Source organism: Salmo salar, chromosome 04, assembly GCF_965601325.2.
Source record: "Salmo salar chromosome 04, fSalSal1, whole genome shotgun sequence".
NCBI lineage: Eukaryota > Metazoa > Chordata > Actinopteri > Salmoniformes > Salmonidae > Salmo > Salmo salar.
Window position 1 is genome coordinate 48,276,001 of NC_138294.1, and position 23,106 is coordinate 48,299,106.

General features: G+C 41.7%; 2 protein-coding genes and 1 pseudogene across 2 annotated transcripts in view; all 3 read right to left on the reverse strand.

Annotated features, from left to right (window-relative positions):
• Positions 1 to 88: 88 nt before the first annotated feature.
• On the reverse strand, positions 89 to 1,886 carry LOC106603029 (zinc finger HIT domain-containing protein 2-like; annotated as a pseudogene).
• A 245-nt stretch (positions 1,887 to 2,131) lies between these two features.
• Positions 2,132 to 4,320, reverse strand: mrpl49 (mitochondrial ribosomal protein L49). The gene is made up of 4 exons (XM_014196418.3): positions 4,163 to 4,320; positions 3,770 to 3,920; positions 3,222 to 3,346; positions 2,132 to 3,028 (listed from the first exon to the last, which is right to left on the reverse strand). The coding sequence occupies exons 1-4, from the start codon at positions 4,271 to 4,273 to the stop codon at positions 2,882 to 2,884; spliced, it is 534 nt and encodes a 177-aa protein (XP_014051893.3). The 5' UTR covers positions 4,274 to 4,320; the 3' UTR covers positions 2,132 to 2,881.
• A 16,479-nt stretch (positions 4,321 to 20,799) lies between these two features.
• Positions 20,800 to 23,106, reverse strand: part of LOC106603137 (protein cornichon homolog 2) — a 9,182-nt gene continuing 6,875 nt past the window's right edge. The window contains exons 6-7 of the mRNA XM_014196419.3: positions 22,907 to 23,050; positions 20,800 to 22,701 (exon numbers count right to left, since the gene is read on the reverse strand). Of these exons, the coding sequence (XP_014051894.1) occupies positions 22,674 to 22,701; positions 22,907 to 23,050 (172 nt within the window). The 3' untranslated portion in view covers positions 20,800 to 22,673. The remainder of the gene's footprint in view (positions 22,702 to 22,906; positions 23,051 to 23,106) is intronic.

Here is a 23,106-nt window from a genome sequence, read left to right on the forward strand (position 1 = left end):
TGAGTCTCTTTATTAACTGTGATAGAATACCAAAACATTCTCAATCAACACACCCTTCACTTTTCTTCTTCCGTTCTTCCAGCGTTCTTCAACTCTTCTCCAAAGCACTCATCTCATCCTCCCTCTTCCTGTACTCTTCATAACTCAGCAGCCAGTCTACTCACCTCTTGGGTATTGTCAGAACCCCCAAGCTTGAAAGAACTCACATTTCTTCCCAGCCAGGAAATACTTATTTCTCATATCCCCTTCATCTCCCCCTTTGGGCAGAGCTGCCCTGGCCTGGGATAGCACCGTACGGAGTTGTCTCAAAGCTGCCAAGTAGTATCCAACATCAAGCTGCTTACTTCTCCCAGTCAGAATATGAGCCACGGATTCCACAGCTGGGGCCCTCTCGGTCAAAGTAACCCCCTGGACAAAATGGCTGCCTCCCCTCCCTGAAGGGCCCCCCGAAGGGAGCTGAACACCCTGCCTGAGCTCAGAGCCTCGAAAACAGTCAGAACCATCTGGCAGAACTCCTGAGTTAGCTCTGACTCGATGTGACCATTGATCAGGCATAGGGCGAAGGTGTTGCCAAACAGAGCATTGACCAAGCCATTGCAAACAAGAGGGGATGGATGGATGGGAAGACCAGGAGCCTAGAGGTGGTATTGTGTCATTGACTGGAGGCACATTAGAGGTTGATTTTGTCCCTTTGGCCTTCCTCACCTCCTTTCTGTGTTTACCCTTTCTCTGTCCCTGCTCTTTCACTGATTTACCCACACTCAAGTCCTTCCCCAGAATCCTTGACTTCGATATCCACGATGACCACAATTTGACTTTCAGACTCTTTCTTCACAACTGGAAGAACATGCCCCTTCTGTCCTTTATCATCTGTCTTCACTGCTTCTCTTGTACTGCTCCCTTCCTGTCCTGCGGCATCATCTCCTCCTGTAGCTCCATCTGGGCTTTTCCCCCTCCTTGTGCTGTTCCCACTAGGGTTTCCACAGGGGGACCAGAGCCCCTACAGCCCCACTCTTCACCAGATTCCTAAACTTCTCCTTCTCCTGGCTGCTCAACAGGTCCCACAGTGCCTCTTCTGAGAAAGCATCGATATTCAGCCCAGAGAGCCTGTCAGAAAGTCCAGCTCCTCACCGTCTTCAAACGCCTTCTCCATGTCTCCAATATTTGCAGCGACCACCTGCGCTGCTTCTTCATCCTTGTCTCCTAACTATTTGAGTTTGGTTAAAATGTCCTTAATCTCCTCCACACTCACTTCCCTAGATGACTGAATTTCTGCTAACCTGGAGAGCTCCATAACCTGTGCTCTTTCCTTTGTCTCCTCACTACCTCCCATTTCCTCAACGTTCTTTAAAACACTCTCCATCCCTCCCTCTGTCCCATGTTTCAGCCTAAGCAGAATATCCTGCATCTTCTTCCTACCCCCACTCTCTGTATCTTCCATGTGTTCAGCTTCTGTAAAACAAATTCCTTATAGAATTCCTCTAAGCACACGGAATGATTTGTAGTTCGGTAGTATTCCAGTCCAGTTAGGTTCGTTGTATCGTGGACAGGTATAGCAAGAGGGTTTGGATAAGCACAGCCTGCACACTTTGCTTTGTGGTATCTGTATGATCAGCGTCTCCATTCTCTTTCCCTGCAGCTGGTGTCAGAAAATCACTGTTCTTGGTGATTACTCTGGCGGGAAGTTCAATTCCATCTCTAGTGATAGTATCAGACTCCATGTAAGTTTAGAAAATAGATACGGTAATTGCCTGCTAGGGTGCGTTTCCATTCAACTATCTTGGGTTGATAAACTTCTGGACGTAATGACGTTACACCTATATAAAACTTTTTTCAGAAAAAACCTAGTTTCGAATTACGTGTTTTCATCACCCATTTAGGAAAATTTCCCATTAATAAATTGGCGCCAGCCTGTATGCCCTCACACCTGTCTCAGGTAGCCCACCCAAACCAACATGGATAGAATGCAATAATTGACTATTTGCCGTTTTAATAATTTTCATGTGGCAACGATCGCCACAAGTCCACTCTATGGTAAAACTTGCACTCCTGTAGATCTTAAATAATTGGATGGTGAAACCTTTCAGCCAACCAGAAAAGCAAGGCCAAGCAATTCAGGCATTCTTGAAAGTCAGGATACATTTTTTATAGTTTTCCATTATTAATTTTTTACAAGCATTAGGCATTTTTAATTAAATGTGGAGTTGAGTTTACAATGACAGCACGTGCTCCACATACCTTCAAATGTATTCGGCAATAAGAAAGTTGGACAAAATAAAGTCACCCGTCATACGGATAAAAATATTATCGATCTTCAGAAAAGTATCTGCAGTTTCCATGAGCATTGCAAGGACTTTGTTTTATGACATTGCTTTTGTCAAATAAACCTGGGCCAATGGAAACCTGCCTACATAAACATCACAGTATCGTTCGAGATACTTCCCTCAAGTATAATTTCCTATATATAAAAAAACACCAACAGCCATGAAAAATGTGTAATACACCAAATTGTAAATTAATGTCAGTATTGACCATAAACAGGTAAGTGATTATTTTATAGCAATACAACTCATGAATCAAACTTACAACTGATATTGTTCCTGTGGATATCAAATTAAAATAAAGTAAAGCAGACCCCCCCCCAATAGGAAATGGCCATTTAATAATTCAACTTTCAAGTATGCTGATCAGCTGAGCGTAAGGTGTTCCATACAAATATAATTGACATGGAGCACATCTACATAAATAAACTGTCTCTTAATTATCTATTCTATTTCAATACAGGATGCATTTCAAATTGTTGGGTTTCATGTAGAAAAGTATGCACTCTTTTTCTCTGACAACTGTTCTGCAACAGTTCACCCCCTCGCCAACGGTCCAGTTAGAATCCCTTCTCCACCAGCCACTCCTTCAGCTCTGTATCAAAGTGACCTTTGACCCGAAGTGTCATGGTCACCTCATTGACCTGTGTTGGCAGGTCTTTGCCAGTAAGCTGTTGCAGGTACTCCTTAACATCCTTCTCAAGAGCCTGACAGGAGAAAGTAGCACCATTAATTAGGAGGAAACAATTGCATATTGACAGGAAAACAACATTCAACCCAGGGTTTGCTAGATAAATATAAAGCTCTTATACTTCCAGTCAGTCATCCTTACTGATTTGCAATTCTGCTAAAGTTACAAAATTGTTTTGACAAAAGAACCATAGAAATTCTCTCACTCACCCAGATGTCCCCTTCAACCTTGCGTACAAGGGTTGTCTTGCGGCTGCCATGGGTTAGGTCTGTGTAGACAGGAACATTGTGCATTCGGGAGCGACGGATCATGTATGGCAAAGCAGGAGGCACCTCTATAAAATGTTGGGTTAAAGGGGGTGAGGAAAAGATGGAAAAACATTTAATTGAGGTTAACCATAAAGTAAATAGCACCTGATAGGTTAGTCTTTGATCATGACTTAGTTCCATTACATTACACATGAGTCATTGGACAAAGGAGTCTTCTGTAAGTCGCTCTGGATAAGAGCGTCTGCTAAATTACGTTAATGTAATGGGAGTTTTGTTAAGAGCCCCGACGCTCGGTCTGAACATTAATATGAATCACTAGCGGTATGGTTTTGGAAGCATAAGGACCTTGTCTTTCATATCACCGAAAAATATACTGTCGGCTGCAACTGGCCATATCTGCACGTTACAGCGCTTGTTTACGGAAAACAGATGGAAGACAGTTGACTACCTATGCTAATTAGCCATCAATCTCCGGTGTCAAGCTTTACCTGATGGAGGAGTCCAGCCAGATGGGGAAGGACCGTCATGTTTAGGGGGAATGGGCACTCGCGAAGGTGGGATCAGTCGTTCCACAAATTTGTATTCTTCTGTAGATTGTAATATCCCAGTATTTGCTTCTCCAACTGAGCTACACAATGTCTGTTTTTGAAGGGGAAGAGACAGTGAGTAATGTATTCCTGCATACCCATGATAACTCATTAATGAAAATAACCAATCCATCCCAATTCCACACATTACGTATTGCTTGACATTGACACGAGCTAGCTAGCATCCTTGATTTCATGCTAACTAACGTTTGTTACTTCGATTTGACCAACATTTCAGCCATGGAAATCTTTTTTTTTTTTTATGAAGATATTAATATCAAATAGCCAACTCACTCGTAACCGTATCGTAGTATTTGGAATCCTTGTCGTGTGGTCGTAAAGATTTAAACTAGCCCTAAATCCTCTGAATAACTTTGCGGATCTGTGTATGAAGGGGAGCGACATGTTTCTTTTGACACCACACGTGGGCGGGATCAGTGAATACAACGTCATAGGTATGCGCAGTTAACTACGTCCTTTTCGTCCATAAGCTGTGTTCGAATACTCATACTAACAGTACTATTTGTGACGTAAATTGAGTATATAGTATGCTTATTGGTCATAGTATGGATAAAGTTAGTATGCCACAATTTATCGGAGTTCAACGAGAGCAGATACAAATTCGTTGCTGTAACTAATTATGACAAATGTTAAGAAAATGTTGAACAATGTAATAAAGTAAATTACGTTACACGTTATGTTGGCTGACAATTTGTAAGCTACGCTATCCTTAGGAACCGCATAGCATATCGTTACAGCAGTATGTACCGGGTATGTTAGCTACCTACTGTAACGTTTGTTGGCTACTAGTACATCGAACTTGCCAGTGTATTTACTTTATGCTATCTAACTAACTACCCAACATTTCTTGACTTGATTATTCACGTCATTCATAGGAACAACTGATGAATTTACAAACCGGTTGGATGTGGTAGGCTGTCATTGTAAATAATAATTTGTTCTTAACTGACTTGTCTAGTTAAATAAAAATACATGTAAAAAAATGTGGCCCGGCAGTAAAAGTAAAAAAAATCCAGCAACACAGTTACAGTCACAAATGCTCTGGATAAACTGCCTAACCAGCTCTGCTAAGGCGATTAAAATGATCAGAGTGAAGTATTCTCTCATTTGTGTTTGGAAGTAGTTAGCCAGTTAGCTTGGGTGCTTGACTGCCATTGTGAGGTCAGAATGCTTGGAACAACCCTACCCCTCGGCCAGAGCGTCCAGTGTGCTCTCTGAACACTCGAGAGCAAACGCTTTGAATTTATGAACTAGTGCACTCTGGCACTCCAGGTTGAATTTACAAGTAGGTTGCATAGCAACAGCATCAAATTCCGGTAGACAGGCAAAGCGCTAGTATGCTCAACTGAAAGGATACCGTTCATTTACAGTATACTAAAATTAACTTATAGTATGTAGTATATTTTCTTTACGTATGTAGTGTACAGTATGTTAGTATGGGTATTTGAACACAGCTTTAGTCAAGACCATAGAGATAGAGGACTCGTCTTTGTATCTGTGCCACTATAGCGTCTGTGACAGCAATTGAGGCTATCTTCATTTTAAAGTTGTTAATTTTCTTCTTCACGATTGGCTCATCCCTCCTTATGACCCAGTTGGACATGACTCTGTCAGGGTCACCAAGAGGGATCAGCCAATGAAGTTGGAAGTCCCACCCAGTTGACTACATTAAAATCTGTCTGTGTTCAATGGTGCTGCCCATGCTAATATGGCCTTTTGGTCCAGATGACAGGTGGCACGCTTGCTGACCTGCGACTTTTTCGTGAGATATAAAATACATTTAAACTCTGTGTTGTAACATACACTACATGACCGAAAGTATGTGGACACCTGCTTGTCAAACATCTCATTCCAAAATCATGGGCTTTAACATGGAGTTGGTCCCCCTTTGCTGCTATAGCAGCCTCCACTCTTCTTGTATTCTGTGCACGTGACAAATACACTTTGATTTGACTAGCCAGAGTCTCTTGATATTTCCTGTCGACTTAAATGTCAACAAGGACAACTTCTTAATAGGCGATATTTAAAATATCATGAAACTTGAGTCCCTTTGTTATTAGTACACTGTACAAAAGTATGTGGACACCCCTTCAAATTAGTGGATTGAGCTATTTCAGTCACACTCATTGCTGACAGGTGTATAAAATCGATCATACAGCCATGCCATTTCCATAGACACACACTGGCAATAGAATGGCTTTACTGAAGAGCTCAGTAACTTTCAATGTGACACCGTCATAGGCTGCCACCTTTCTAACAAGTCAGTTCGTCAAATTTCTGCCCTGCTAGACCTGCCCCGGTCAACTGTAAGTGCTGTTACTGTGAAGTGGAAACATCTAGGATCAACAACGGCTCACCTGGAAGCGCATAGCGCATAAAAATCGTCTGTCCTCATTTGCAACCCTCACCACGGAGTTCCAAACTGCCTCTGGAAGCAAGGTCAGCACAATAACTGTTAGTCGGGAGCTTCATGAAATTGGTTTCCATGGCAGAGCAGCCGCACACAAGCCTAAGATCACCATGCGCAATGCCAAGTGTCGGCTGGAGTGGTGTAAAGCTCCTTAGTTCCAGTGAAAGGAAATCTTAATGCTACAGTATACAATGACATTCTAGAAGATTCTGTGCTTCCAACTTTGTGTCGACAGTTTGGGGAAGGCCCTTTCCTTTTTCAGCATGACAATGCCCCCCATGAACAAAGCGAGGTCCATACAGAAGTGGTTTGTCGAGATCGGTGTGGAAGAACTTGACTGGCCTGCATAGAGCCCTGACCTCTACCCCATCGTACACCTTTGTGATGATTTGGAACGCCTACTGCGAGCCAGGCCTAATCGCCCAACATCAGTGCCCGACCTCACCAATGCTCTTGTGGCTGAATGGAAGCAAGTCCCCGCAGCAATGTTCCAACATCTAGTGGAAAGTCTTCCCAGAAGAGTGGAGGCTGTTATAGCAGCAAAGGGGGAACCAGCTCCATATTAATGCCCATGATTTGGAAAGAGATGTTAGACGAGCATGTGTCCAAATACTTTTGCTTATGTAGTGTAACTTATTACTTCAATATGATGGTTTTTATATCAATATTTGCACATAAAGGCGTTTCCACCTCCATTTCTAGCATAATATATTTTACAGACATAAAAAGATCCCATCGTGTCGAACAAACAAATTGTTTGTCGGCATTTATAAAATTGTACCAGCATTTCATGTGTCCATCAGCCCGGTCGCAACTTTTTTCATGCATCAGGTAAGTCATCCAGATTAAATGGTTGGATGGATAACTGGTTATTGAAAGGTATTCAGCTCTTTATTTTCTTCTCTTCTCCCCAAGGCTCATATTGAGGAATTGGAAGGACTGTCCTGTGATAACCAGGTGGTGTACCCCTGCAGGACAATGCTGTGATCAGCCAGTCTGCACTGGAGTTCAGCACACTTGAGGTTACCCTTGGACTGTTGGGAGGCAAGTAATCAATAATTACATCTAGTCCTTAATTGAAACAATAACCAAATGGTCACCCCACCTCTGTTTTGGTTCAAGGCTGAGGGATGTGCCTGGAGAAATGTAACCACTCTCAAATTCATTGACAGCTATGGACGCGAGGACTGACTATCTACAGTATGCTATAAAAATTATAGTTTTAACCATGTTTTGAGGCTATACAGTGTTTGTTTACAAACATTGGAATAAAAAAAAACGTACATTTTGGGTACTGATGGGGTAGGAGTTGAACTATGCTCATGAAGCACTGCAACCTGATCTCAGAGCATTTCGTATTATTCTGTACGTAATCCAAGACACTCCATTTAGTATGTTATGTGTTAATTTGTTGATGTTCATCACCCATTTTGTATGATATATATCTTTATTTAACTAGGCAAGTCAGTTAAGAACAAATTCTTATTTACAATGACGGCCTACCGGGGAGCAATGTGTTAACTGCCTTGTTCAGGGGCAGAACGACAGATTTTTACCTTGTCACCTCGGGGATTCGATCCAGTAACCTTTCGGTTACTGGCCCAACGCTCTAACCACTTGGCTACCGACCTACGAATTACAAATCTTATTATATGTTACGAATTTGCAAAACGTATTATATGATACAAATTCTAGCTAGATGGCTAACGTTAGCTAGGCTGGAGGTTAGTGTTAAGTTTAGTAGTTAGGTTAAAGGGTTCGGCGACCCAACCACCTTGACATACCACCCTATTTTCATTTTTTCCTTAAGTAACCATCGATCTTATGTAACCATACTAATTGTAATATATCATACTAATTTGAATGTCCCAGATTTATATTTACTATGTTACATCTAGTCTGCGACCAGGCTGTGTATTTTATAAGTCATATTTTTCCAGAATCAATGGGTATGTATCATTCATTTAAAAGTTACCAAAAAAATTATGTAGCAACTAAGGATCTAGCTTTAAACATTCTAGAACATTATCGTAAATATGTGGAATTTTCTACATTGTAAAATAATAGCGAAGACATCAAAACTATGAAATGATTCAGGTCTGAGTCATTTATTTGTGTACCATTATTTCAAGAGATTATTTGGAGGGGCTTATTTTGATTAATCTTTTCCATTTCCTTTTCCTATCCCAGTCCATGCTCCTTCGCCAGAGCGTGGAATGTCAAGGGACATACTCCCAAGGTGGGCTTTTGTGTTTAATAGAAATTAAATTAACTACTAAAATGAATGTGGTATATTCAACATGACTTGCACTTCTGGCAAGTTTGCTTTGAAGACGCCACACTTCTGACCCTTTGTTTGTAACCATTCTCACAGGTGGACAAGCATGAGAAGAATTAAGACTGGTAGGCTAAAACAAAGATCCAATATAACAGGCGCTTTGTGAATGTGGTACCAAAATTAAGCAAGGAGGGACCAAACGCCAACTCATAAAACTATTTCCCCCAAAGTCTGTCTGCTGTGTCTCACCAGTCGAACATTGACATGACCATTCACACTGTGTGAGCAATGGACTTGGACCAAGTTCTGTCATTGGAATTACATTTGGAATTGGGCTGATATTCACTGTGATTAAATACAATAAAACTCAGTGAGGAAAGAAAGTGGTACTCTGCACCGATTTGATGGTTCTATTACATTGGGAAAATTGAGCAGTTGTATGACAGGCTGTCCTGATTGTGGTTAAGAACCAGTGATGAAATGGACTCTGGCATAAACACAAGGTAGTTCTCAATTTATTTCATGTATTGGACAACGTTTACAAGTCACGCTGACAGATGATATGAGAATATTCTTTGTCCTTATCTCATCCAGTATGCCAAGATCACTCTTATCTGCCAAAGTGATCTTGGATATGACCATGGTTTCATATCTAACAGGGAGGATGGATTATACTTCAGCAGCTTCAAAAAACATATCTGACAGTAGGGCATCATCACGTCTTCCTGTGTGATATCCCCACTGGATCAGTTATGACAACAATTCCCCAAGCAGCCAAACCTGAAACAAAAATATTGAGTTATGACTGCACCTCCAACACAAAGGCCGTGTTCTTACTCTTAATACTCTCTGTCATGTCTCAAGCTCTGAAAGATAGTCATGTAGGGTAGCCATGCTTTACCTATGCAGTTGTGGTGGATCAGGTATTACTACTACAAGACAGGAAAGACGAATACGTTTAGAAATACTGACAGTATTTTGCAGCTCGTACTCACTTGCTGCAAACGCGATTTGTGCGACATTTCCCATAGAGGTTGTCCCACCTTGGCCCATCACCTTTCGGGTGGCTAGGAACACATTCAGTGGCTTGCGAAAGTATTCACCCCCCTTGGCATTTTTCCTATTTTGTTGCCTTACAACCTGAAATTAAAATGTATTTTTGGGGGTTTGTATCATTTGATTTACACAACATTCCTACCACTTTGAAGATGCAAAATATTTTTTTATTGTGAAACAAACAAGAAGTAAGACAAAAAAAATGAAAACTTCAGCGTGCATAGCTATTCATCCCCCCAAAGTCAATATTTTGTAGAGCCACCTTTTGCAGCAATTACAGCTGCAAGTCTCTTGGGGTATGTCTCTATAAGCTTGGCACATCTAGCCACTGGGATTTTTGTCCATTCTTTAAGGCAATACTGCTCCAGCTCCTTCAAGTTGGATGGGTTCCGCTGGTGTACAGCAATCTTTAAGTCATACCACAGATTCTCAATTGGATTGAGGTCTGGGCTTTGACTAGGCCATTCCAAGACATTTAAATGTTTCCCTTTAAACCACTTGAGTGTTGCTTTAGCAGTATGCTTAAGGTCATTGTCCTGCTGGAAGGTGAACCTCCGTCCCAGTCTCAAATCTCTGGAAAACTAGTGATGACCTAACCTCTTCGACCAGAGTTTTGAAACGTTTCTCAAACCGGAAATGGATGCAACCGGTAAAACGGACCCATTTTTCTTCAAGTTTTATGGCGAACTACACACACAATGTGTATTGTCGCCACCCACTGGACGGGGGTGAAAAATTTTAAAAAGAAAAAGTCAATTCCAAAAGGGGGAAGAAAAAGGTTACAATATCAACACAAACTACAAAATAATTTAGATTTTTTTAAATAATATGCACTACCAGTCAAAGTTTGGACACGTACTCATTCAAGGGTTTTTCTTTATTTGTACTATTTTCTACATTGTAAAATAATAGTGAAGACATCAAAACTATGAAATAACACATTTGGAATCACATATTAACCAAAAAAGTGTTAAAACAAATCAAAATATATTTTAGATTTTAGATTCCTCAAAGTAGCCAGTACAGCTTTGCACACTCTTGAATGAGTAGGTGTGTCCAAACTTTTGACTGGTACTGTATATTCCCACTCTTCAGTCATTCGAAACCTCAAATTCCCTGCTCAGGCTCTGGGGCCTGAGAGGGTGGTCGGGTGAAGTGGGAACCACACATGCGGAGATCATCCGTTCACCCACTCTGCGTCTCACAAAGACACACGGCGGTTGGAACTGCAATGCAAGTGAGTCCTTTGGTCTGATGTGTCAAATTTGAGATTTTTGGTTCCAACCGTCGTGTCTTTGTGAGATGTAGAGTAGGTGAACAGATGATCTCTGCATGTGTGGTTCCCACCGTGAAGCACGGGAGGAGGAGGTGTGGGGGTGCTTTGCTGGTGAGACTGTCAGTAATTTATTTAGAATTCAAGGCACACTTAACCAGCATGGATACCCCAAGATTCTGCAGCAATAGGCCATCCCATCTGGTTTGCGCACAGTGGGGCTATCATTTGTTTTTTAACAGGACAATGACCCAACACACCTCCAGGCTGTGTAAAGGCTATTTGACCAAGAAGGAGAGTGATGGAGTGCTGCATCAGATGACCGGCCTCCACAATCAACCAACCTCAACCCAATTGAGATGGTTTGGGATGAGCTGGCCCGCAGAGTGAAGGAAAAGCAGTCAACAAGTGCTCAGAATATGTGGGAACTCTTTCAAGACTGTTGGAAAAGCATTCTAGGTCAAGCTTGTTGAGTGTGCAAAGCTGTCATCAAGGCAAAGGCTGGCTATTTTTGCAGAATCTAAAATGGAAAGAATATTTTGATTTGTTTAACACTTTCTTGCTTACAACATGATTCCATATGTGTTTTTGTCATAGTTTTGATGTTTTCACTATTATTCTACACTTTAGAAAATAGTCAAAATAAAGAAAAATCCTTGAATGATTAGGCGTTTCCAAACGTTTTACTGGTACTGTATAAAAACACTACCGTTCAAAAGTTTGGGGTCACTTAGAAATGTCCTTGTTTTTGAAAGAAAAGCAAATTTGTTGTCGATTAAAATAACTTCAAATTGATCAGAAATACAGTGTAGACATTGTCATTAAATAGTACCCGCAAAACACCAGTCTCAACGTCAGCAGTGAAGAGGCGACTCCAGGATGCTGGCCTTCTAGGCAGAGTTGCAAAGAAAAAGCCATATCTCAGACTGACCAATAAAAAGAAAAGATAAGAAGGGCAAAAGAACACATACACTGGACAGAGGAACTCTGCCTAGAAGGCCAGCATCCCGGAGTCACCTCTTCACTGTTGACGTTGAGACTGGTGCTTTGCGGGTACTATTTAATGAAGCTGCCAGTTGAGGACTTGTGAGGAGTCTGTTTCTCAAACTAAACACTCTAATGTACTTGTCCTCTTGCTCAGTTATGCACCGGGGCCTCCCACTCCTCTTTCTATTCTGGTTAGAGCCAGTTTGCACTGTTCCGTGAAGGGAGTAGTACACAGCGTTGTACGAGATCTTCAGTTTCTTGGCAATTTCTCGCATGGAATAGCCTTCATTTCTCAGAACAAGAATAGACTGACGAGTTTCAGAAGAAAGGTCTTTGTTTCTGTCCATTTTGAGCCTGTAATCAAACCCACAAATGCTGATGCTCCAGATACTCAATTAGTCTAAAGAAGGCCAGTTTGATTGCTTCTTTAATCAGAACAACAGTTTTCAGCTGTGCTAACATAATTGCAAAAGGGTTTTCTAATGATCAATTAGCCTTTTAAAATGATAAACTTGGATTAGCTGACACAACGTGCCATTGGATAACAGGAGCGATGGTTGCTGATAATGGGCCTCTGTACGCTTACGTAGATATTTCATTAAAAATCATCCGTTTCCAGCTACAATAGTCATTTACAACATTAACAATGTCTACACTGTATTACTGATCAATTTGATGTTATTTTAATGGACAAAAAATGTGCTTTTCTTTCAAAAATGTCTAAGTGACCCTAACTTTCTGAACGGTAGTGTGTATATATATGAGGAATGCCATGTTGGCCATGGTACAATATAGTAGTAGCCGAAAAACTACATTGTTTTCCAAATATAACATTTTTGAGGAAAGCTGCGAACATGGCAACCATGAATATACCTTTCCTTGTGCAGCTTTTTTTAGGCAAGTTTTTTTTCTATTTTAATTTCAAAAGTGGACCATATTTCTATTAATGACATTTTAACTTCAATTTAATACTGTGTATTATTACGATTAACACTGATTTGTCGATGCCTATTAGAAACCACATACTGATGCGCTTAATTGTGCAGTTTCTACCACCAGGTGTCAGTCAAGTAGCGTCTTCATTGTCATATACTATTGTTCTAGGTCACTATTTCTATTGAAAATCACCTGTGTGCACATTGTCAGAAAGTGTGTGTGTGTGTGTGTGTGTGTGTGTGTGTGTGTGTGTGTGTGAGAGAGAGAGAGAGAGAGAGTCACAGTGTGTGGGTGTGTATTGAGTGTTGATTCTGTAAGTGCTGATAATATGTATTCATCAGTGTCAGGTAGAGTGCAAAGAGAGAGCATTGTCAGGGTTGAGCCAGCTAATTATATAGTCGAACTCAGTCCTACTGTGATATTATGCACCAAAATGGGCACCTAACTCTGCTAGAATGGATGGCATGGGGCAATTATAAAATCAGAGACCACCCTGAAACATTTTTAGTAGGCTACTGTTTGAAGGTGGTTCACTGATAATACACTTTGTCTTAGATTTTATACACAATTTACAAATATAAGATATCTGATGTCTTACAGATCTGCTTTTCCTTGATTGAGTAAAATGTAAATACATTTTTATTAAAAATATATTTTGCTGTAAATGATGAGGCAATGTGCTTCATTGCTTTCTAAGATAATTAAATTAAACTAATGTATGTCTCAGGACAGTTTTCTAGACCCAGTCCTTTTGACTTTGTCGTTCTTTTCCTAAATATTTGTTAGCCCTAGGCATAACACTCTGACCTTTTAGAATTATCCCACTGTCCACAGATGTCAATTCAACGTCTATTCGATGTTGGTTCAACGTAATTTCATTTTAATGATGTGGAAACGACGTAGATTCAACCGGTGTGCCCAGTGGAATGTGTAACACAACAGCACATCCCATTTTCCCCTCTTTCTTTCTCCCTCCTTCCCTTTCTCCTTGATAGCTCAGTCAATAACGACACTTCTATCCACCCCTAGCCCCACCCTGTCCCATCCTCCATCCGTTTCCTTTCAGATTGCAACAGTAACGCTTGCAGATGCCCGTTCCCGTTGCCATGACACCGTGCTTCCCGAAGGTGCTATGTGCTTCAGCGTGAACATCCATGTGTACATTCTTTGTTTGCTTGGGGCTTAAATCCCGTACCACTCTGTTGGCATGGTTAATTTAGTTCTAGTACATTTTTGTCAGAATGTGTTATAGTATTCTTGAATATTAATAGTCATGTGTTTGTGCATCACTCAAAAACAGAATCTGTAGCATTCTTCACACCAACACGTGTTCCTTATTCCCCAGCTGTTTCAGTGTTATATTTCACAGCATAACACAGCAGCAAAGAGACGAGACTAAGAGCGAGGGAAGACATGTCTTTTGTTGTTTTCAACTATGTTTGTCATGAACTGCGACACATACAACCTGTTCATTTATGGATCTGGGCTCTCTTCAGAATGCATTTTAGGGTGCAAGTTGGGCATCAAAACAAAGCAGGTGTGTGTGTTTGAGAGAGAGAGAAATACAGTGAGAGAGAAATAGAGAGAGAGAGTACCCTCGGAGAGAGAGAAGAGGGGAAGGTATACATTGTGTTGATTCGCCTATACCTTTATTGGCATATTAGTGTGCCTTTTACTGTGAGATTTAGTAGAAAATAAGCTCCAGTGTAGAAGTATTGCTTCTTCAATTGTATGTTGCAGATTTGGCTGCAGATTGGGGAAATCTATTTGTGAGTTAGCCATAGCCTTACCGCTGCCCAAAAAAAGGATGATACGCAGATGTTATGCATAGGATGCATTTCTTATTCAGAGAGCCAGGCTTGTCTCCAGCCATATGGACTCACTGGGACATACTACATGACACACGTACATATTCAGTTTACTGAGTCTTGCATCCACCAGTTCAGTCCATTCATCTCACACATGCATGCTCGTAGATTGCATGCAGTCTAAATATAGGCTGTCACGTCATGACAGATCCTCAACTGACACAACCCAAATGGACAGTATTTAATACTCTCGTTTGTCTTTGCAGTCCATGCCCAGTTGTTTAATAATCCCATCCAGATTCCCCTGTCTCGCTCACCCAGCTATCTCCACGTCACCCTCTTTTTTTCCTAATCCCCAGTATTTCATCACTCTATCCATTTCCCCATCTCTCCTTCCCTTCCAGCTAAGGTATTTTCTTATTTCTGGCCAGGTATAATTATCTGAAATCTTCTCTAATGTATAATTCATATCTCTCTCCAATGCCCCTCCCTGCTCTCTGACTCTCTACCTTAGCTTGTGGAAATGACTTCCAAATATAGGTGATGGGTTCACTTCTAGAAACCCAAGAATTTCGTAAAGTATTAATTAGCCTCTTTGCCAACTATACATCAGTGGGTGTTACATACCACCAATTACTTGCACTATTCCCTGCATGCGTGGACACACTATGTCTGAGTCCTAACATTGCTTGATTTCTTGCTTACACTTCATAAGGAGGCGAGTAACGTATATGCACCAAGTAGACATCCTAGTGCATAAATGAACAGAGTATTTTTTTATTTGTTCTGGGTATTATTCTGTGTGTGTGTGTGTGTGTGTGTGTGTGTGTGTGTGTGTGTGTGTGTGTGTGTGTGTGTGGTGTGTGTGTGTGTGTGTGTGTGCATGTGTGTGTGCATGTGCATATGCCAATCACGTACTTTATGTTTCAAAAATATTTATTGTAACCAGTTTCCATGGAAACATCTCCCTGGAGGCAGAGAGAAGGGAGAGAGTGCAGTGACAGAGTTGAGAAAATGATTATTGCAGAGGGGGGGCAAAAAAAGGAAGAGCCATAGAATGAATTAAAGATGTGGTATTAGTATCTGAGAAGGGGGGGATGGTGCATTTATGTGAATCCTTACGTACACATGTGTTGTGTATATAATACGACTTGTGCGTGTGTGTGATGTAGAGAGATGTTTTGCTGTGTCTGAGTTTAATAAGGATACGATTTGATAATCTATTTGCTATAACATGTATATACCTCTACTTCTACCATTCCACTTTAGTGTTCTGTGTGTTTCCATAGTGAATTTCTTCTCCAAGCTTTAGCACACGCTTAGCAGAGTTTTGAGTGAGAGCAATAGAGGAAAAGATAGTTTCCTACTGACTCACCCTAACTCAATTTGGTTGCCATGGTGACACCGGAGAATGAGATTCACTCTATGTCAGGTTGTCTGTCTCTACCGCTCCAACTCTCCCTCACCCACTCTGCCCCCAGCCCCTCCAACCCCCATAATTAACACACACTTCCTCCATCATACTTGCTCTCTCGTAGATGTACAATCCTGGGCTGTTGTTTATTGTATTCTTCTCATGGTGTTTGCCCTGCACTCTATGTTCCCTCCAGTCCATAGCAGACGGAATTTCTTGGGATAGAGACATAACAAAGGTATGGCTTTCAGAATTCAAACCTGTGTAACCTTTAACCACACACAACATATTGGCTGCTTCCACTGCACTATACTTTCCCTTTCTCTTCTTCCAATTTTCTCTTGATCACCTGTTACTTACAGCTGAGACAAAATCAAACATTGAATTTCCATCACTTGCATTTTTAACTTTGAACACCCAGTGCACCACTACCGGATCACCGAATCAAATTATTAACAAATATACAGTACCAGTCAAAAGTTTGGACACACCTACTCATTCAAGGGTTTTTCTTTATTTTTACTATTTTCTACATTGTGGAATAATAGTGAAGACATCAACACTATGAAATAACACATATGGAATCACATAGTAGCCAAAACAGTGTTAAACAAATCAAAATAGATTTTATGCACTGCTCAAAAAAATAAAGGGAACACTAAAATAACACATCCTAGATCTGAATGAATGAAATAATCTTATTAAATACTTTTTTCTTTACTTAGTTGAATGTGCTGACAACAAAATCACACAAAAATAATCAATGGAAATCCAATGTATCAACCCATGGAGGTCTGGATTTGGAGTCACACTCAAAATTAAAGTGGAAAACCACACTACAGGCTGATCCAACTTTGATGTAATGTCCTTAAAACAAGTCAAAATGAGGCTCAGTAGTGTGTGTGGCCTCCACGTGCCTGTATGACCTCCCTACAACGCCTGGGCATGCTCCTGATGAGGTGGCTGATGGTCTCCTGAGGGATCTCCTCCCAGACCTGGACTAAAGCATCTGCCAACTCCTGGACAGTCTGTGGTGCAACGTGGCATTGGTGGATGGAGCGAGACATGATGTCCCAGATGTGCTCAATTGGATTCAGGTCTGGGGAACGGGCGGGCCAGTCCATAGCATCAATGCCTTCCTCTTGCAGGAACTGCTGACACACTCCAGCCACATGAGGTCTAGCATTGTCTTGCATTAGGAGGAACCCAGGGCGAACCGCACCAGCATATGGTCTCACAAGGGGTCTGTGGATCTCATCTCGGTACCTAATGGCAGTCAGGCTACTTCTGGCGAGCACATGGAGGGCTGTGCAGCCACCCAAAGAAATGCCATGCCACACCATGACTGACCCACCGCCAAACCGGTCATGCTGGAGGATGTTGCAGGCAGCAGAACGTTCTCCACGGCGTCTCCAGACTGTCACGTCTGTCACATGTGCTCAGTGTGAACCTGCTTTCATCTGTGAAGAGCACAAGGCGCCAGTGGCGAATTTGCCAATCTTGGTGTTCTCTGGCAAATGCCAAACGTCCTGCACGGTGTTGGGCTGTAAGCACAACCCCCACCTGTGGACGTCGGGCCCTCATACCACCCTCGTGGAGTCTGTTTCTGACCGTTTGAGCAGACACATGCACATTTGTGGCCTGCTGGAGGTCATTTTGCAGGGCTCTGGCAATGCTCCTCCTGCTCCTCCTTGCACAAAGGCGGAGGTAGCGGTCCTGCTGCTGGGTTGTTGCCCTCCTACGGCCTCCTCCACGTCTCCTGATGTACTGGCCTGTCTCCTGGTAGCGCCTCCATGCTCTGGACACTACGCTGACAGACACAGCAAACCTTCTTGCCACAGCTCGCATTGATGTGCCATCCTGGATGAGCTGCACTACCTGAGCCACTTGTGTGGGTTGTAGACTCCGTCTCATGCTACCACTAGAGTGAAAGCACCGCCAGCATTCAAAAGTGACCAAAACATCCGCCAGGAAGCATAGGAACTGAGAAGTGGTCTGTGGTCACCACCTGCAGGACCACTCCTTTATTGGGGGTGTCTTGCTAATTGCCTATCATTTCCACCTGTTGTCTATTCCATTTGCACAACAGCATGTGACATTTATTGTCAATCAGTGTTGCTTCCTAAGTGGACAGTTTGATTTCACAGAAGTGTGATTGACTTGGAGTTACATTGTGTTGTTTAAGTGTTCCCTTTATTTTTTTGAGCAGTGTATTTGAGATTCTTCAAAGTAGCCACCTTTTGCCTTGATGACAGTTTTGCACACTCTTGGCATTCTCTCAACCAGCTTCACGAGGTAGTCACCTGGAATGCATTTAAATTAACAGGTGTGTCTTGTTAAAAGTTCATTTGTGGAATTTCTTTCCTTCTTAATGCGTTTGAGCCAATCAGTTGTGTTGTGACAAGGTAGAGGTGGTATACAGAAGCTAGCCCTATTTGGTAAAAGACCAAGTCCATATTATGGCAAGAACAGCTCAAATAAGAAAAGAGAAACGACAGTCCATCATTACTTTGAGACATGAAGTGACCAAAAAAGTGTTTAACAAATCAAAATATATTTCAGATTCTTCAAAGTAGCCAGCCTTTGCCTTGATGACAGCTTTGCACTCTCTTGGCATTCTCTCAACCAGCTTCATATGGAATGCTTTCCCAACAGTCTTTAAGACGTCCCACATATGCTGAGCACTTGTTGGCTACTTTTCCTTCACTCTGCGGTCCAACTCATCCCAAACCATCTCAATTGGGTTGAGGTCGGGTGATTGTGGAGGCCGATCATCTGATGTAGCACTCCATCACTCTCCTTCTTGGTCAAATAGCCCTTACACAGCCTGGAGGTGTGTTGGGTCATTGTCCTGTTGAAAAACAAATGATAGTCCCACTAAGCGCAATCCAGATGGGAGGGCGTATCACTGCAAAATGCTGTGGTAGCCATGCTGGTTAAGTGTGCCTTCAATTCTAAATAAATTACTGACAGTCTCACCAGCAAAGCACCTCTATACCCCCACACCTCCTCCTCCATGCTTCACGGTGAGAACTACACATGCAGAGATCATCCGTTCACCTATTCTGTGTCTCACAAAGATATGCCGGTTGGAACCAAAAATCTAAAATGTGGACTCATCAGACCAAAGGACAGATTTCCACCGGTCTAATGTCCATTATTCGTGTTTCTTGGCCCAAGCAAGTATCTTCTTCTTATTGGTGTCCTTTTAGTAGTGGTTTCTTTGCAGCAATTCGACCATGAAGGCGCTACAGAGGGTAGTGCGTACGGCCCAGTACATCACTGGGGCTAAGCTGCCTGCCATCCAGGACCTCTACACCAGGCGGTGTCAGGAAGGCCATAAAAATTGTCAAAGACCCCAGCCACCCTATTCTCTCTACTGCATGGCAAGCGGTACCGGAGTGCCAAGTCTAGGACAAAAAAAGCTTCTCAACAGTTTTTACCCACAAGCTATAAGACTCCTGAACAGGTAATCACATGGCTACCCGGACTATTTGCATTGTGTGTGTCCCCCCCACCCCTCTTTTTACACTGCTGCTACTCTCTGTTTATCATATATGCACAGTCACTTCAACTAAACATTCATGTACATACTACCTCAATTGGGCCGACCAACCAGTGCTCCCGCACATTGGCTATCTGCTTTGTGTCCCGCCACCCACCACCCGCTAACCCCTCTTTTACGCTACTGCTACTCTCTGTTCATCATATATGCATGGTCACTTTAACCATATCTACATGTACATACTACCTCAATCAGCCTGACTAACCGGTGTCTGTATGTAGCCTCGCTACTTTTATAGCCTCGCTACTGTATATAGCCTGTCTTTTTACTGTTGTTTTATTTCTTTACTTACCTATGGTTCACCTAATACCTTTTTTGCACTATTGGTTAGAGCCTGTAAGTAAGCATTTCACTGTAAGGTCTATACCTGTTGTATTCGGCGCACGTGACAAATAAACTTATTTGATTTGATGAAGGCCTGATTCACGCAGTCTCCTCTGAACAGTTGATGTTGATATGTGTCTGTTACTTGAACTCTCTGAAGCATTTATTTGGGCTGCAATTTCTGAGGCTGGTAACTCTATTGAACTTATCCTCTGCAGCAGAGGTAACTCTGGGTCTTCCTTTCCTGTGGCGGTCCTCATGAGAGCCAGTTTCATCATAGCGCTTGATGGTTTTTGCGACTGCACTTGAAGAAACTTTCAAAGTTCTTGAAATGTTCCAAATCGACTGTCCTTCATGTCTCAAAGTAATGATGGACTGTTGTTTCTCTTTTCTTATTTGAGCTGTTCTTGCCATAATACGGACTTGGTATTTTACCAAATAGGGCCATCTTATGTATACCACCCCTACCTTGTCATAACACAAATGATTGGCTCAAATGCATTAAGAAGGAAAGAAATTCCACAATTTAACTTTTAACAAGGCACACCTGTTAATTGAAATGCATTCCAGGTAACTACCTCATGAAGCTGGTTGAGCGACTGCCAAGAGTGTGCAAAACTGTCATCAAGGCAAAAGGTGGCTACTTTGAAGAATCTCAAATATAAAATCAAATTTGATTTGTTTAACCCTGTTTTGGCTACTATGTGATTCCACATGTGTTATTTCATAGTTTTGATGTCTTCACTATTATTCCACAATGAAGAAAATAGTAAAAATAAAGAAAAACCCTTGAATGAGTAGGTGTGTCCAAACTTTTGACTGGTACTGTATATAGTAACATAATAGTTGTACCACATAATATTGTAACACATTGCTATTTTATTAGAATATGTGAATTGCTGTTTGTGTACTGTATATCATATTGTATTATAATGAATACAAACTAGCACACCAACAAATATAGCACACAGTGATGAGAGATGTGTAAAAGACAGTATCAAATAGTTATTCTTCAATATACTGTATATTAATTAACTCATTCTGATAAACTGCATTATGACATTCATTGATGGTCAACCTAGCTATAGTTCCCCCCCCCCGTTTTGTGCTTTAGCGATTGTCTGTGATTTACTCACATTGTTGTCAGGGTTGAAGGGTTGTTGTCCTGTTTTGGAGGGAACTGTCATGATGAACAGAACATACTGTATGTCTTCGCACAAGAAACCTAGCTGAACAATACTGACACATTACTCAAATGTGAGTGACTCCACTATAATGCAGGGCGCTGTGTTCAGATGCCAACATGAACCCTATCAGACTTGTCGTAAACAATGAATTACTACAATTATGGTCAGTTTACGGTAAACAAATGATCACACAGTATTTTTCAAGTTCCAGTATTACCCATTTCTCTATTGATTTTAAAATCACACAGTGTGATCATTATCAATGAGCTACACACAGAGCTATGGTTACATGATGATGAGGTCAGCACCAGCTAAGTCACGGCTTTGAAATGAACCAAGAGTCAAGTGTCTGCCAACATTCACTGTAACACTTGAGTGAGAACGGTAATGTAAGTCCAACCGTAGTGTTCTATGTGAGACGGTTTACTGCGCTTGACATAGTCATCTAGCAAACCGATCTATCAGCATCATCTTCAGCATCCTTGTCTGCTACTTGTGTCACACAGTATTATTCCAAAGAGGAAATACGATCCCATGTACAATCATCTCTCCTAGGCTATGATCACATTGCTGCTGTTGTGAATTTAAAATTGCTTTTCTTGAATGAGGTTTCCATGATCTAGAATCACGGAGCGCAGAGCTCTTTGGAAAGTCTAGGTGAAATCAGCCCTTCCTGCCTAGAACAGAACAGACAAACACAGAATACCTACACACCCAAGTACCAAGTCACCCAGAGCCAAAACATCCCCTTCAATCCTGAATAATGTTTTGTTGGAATGAAAGGTGCCTGTTTTCCCTGGGTGGGGACTGGGGTCTGGGAGATAGTGCCTTGACTGGGATGGACCTAGACTCAAACACTGCTCCAGGGTGTCCACGATCCTTCACAGAAGCTTATGCCCATCGCATGTAATTTATGAGTTCATACATTTTATATTTGTGAATAACACAATTACTATCACTCTGGTTCGAAATAGGATTCATATCCTCAGAAAATGATCTGCCACAACTACTGAATTATCGAAATACCAAATCGGTAGAAGAACTAAATACGTTTTGTGCATTTTGTATTTTCTTTTCTAAAAAGGTTTATTGGAATGGAAGGATATGAATCTGCAACATCTACGTTAGGACTTAGGCAACACAAAGTTTATAAATTCACAGTTGAGTGACTGTATCACTAAGAATAACAGAGGAGACCTGCTATGTGGTCAGATCAAGGCAACACGTATACTAGTTGAGATGTGTTCTCTCTTTCTCTTCTTTATTTCATTCCTCCTCCTTTGTGGCTCTTCTATGTCTGCTCCCCCTCTTCTCGATGGATTGCAGTCTTGAACAGGCTCAACAACGTCTCTTTGCTTTGCCTTATTTCCTCACAATGTCCTCCAAGGTTCGTCCCTCCATCCAAAGATTTGAGGAGAGCAAATCATGGTCTGTGATGATGGAGTAATGGGTGGTGAGAAAGAGGGGTGAGTGACATCACCCAGTCTTAGTCTTGCTCGTTCTCTTTTTCTGTCTTTCAATCTCCTCTTGGTCTTCTATTCTGTGTTTAGAAACTCACCAAGGCATAGACCATACTGTCAAGGACAGAGAGAGAGGCAGAAAAGAGAACAGGAGGATACCAGTGTTAGAAGGAATGTGACATTGCCAAGCAATAACAAGCAATAACAACTGACAGCGGTTATTGTGCAGCAAGAAGGGGAGGCTCCCATTCATACAGATCAACATTCACCAATGAACCGGCTGGACTGATGAGAGATGGCTTTATTAATAGGACCTCACCTGTACAGGTAGTAGAAGAAGGAGAGCAGGTAGAAGCCCAGCTTACACCAAGACTCCTTCTGACAGTAGTTCAGGATGTCAGCATTCATCACACTGACAGGATCATACATGACCTCTGACCCATCTGCTGGCCGATGGAAAAACCTGACGAGAGAGAGTGTTCTTACAACAGATACAACTAAAAAGCCTTGTGATAGAAT

Bases quoted from the DNA above. Each gene is read 5' to 3' on its own strand.
- mrpl49 (XM_014196418.3), bottom strand. From the start codon at position 4,273: ATGTCGCTCCCCTTCATACACAGATCCGCAAAGTTATTCAGAGGATTT. The intron at 3,921-4,162 runs GTGAGTTGGCTA...CTTCAAAAACAG, and splicing joins ATACTACGATACGGTTACGA to ACATTGTGTAGCTCAGTTGG. The intron at 3,029-3,221 runs GTGAGTGAGAGA...TTCTCCTGTCAG, and splicing joins AGGTTGAAGGGGACATCTGG to GCTCTTGAGAAGGATGTTAA.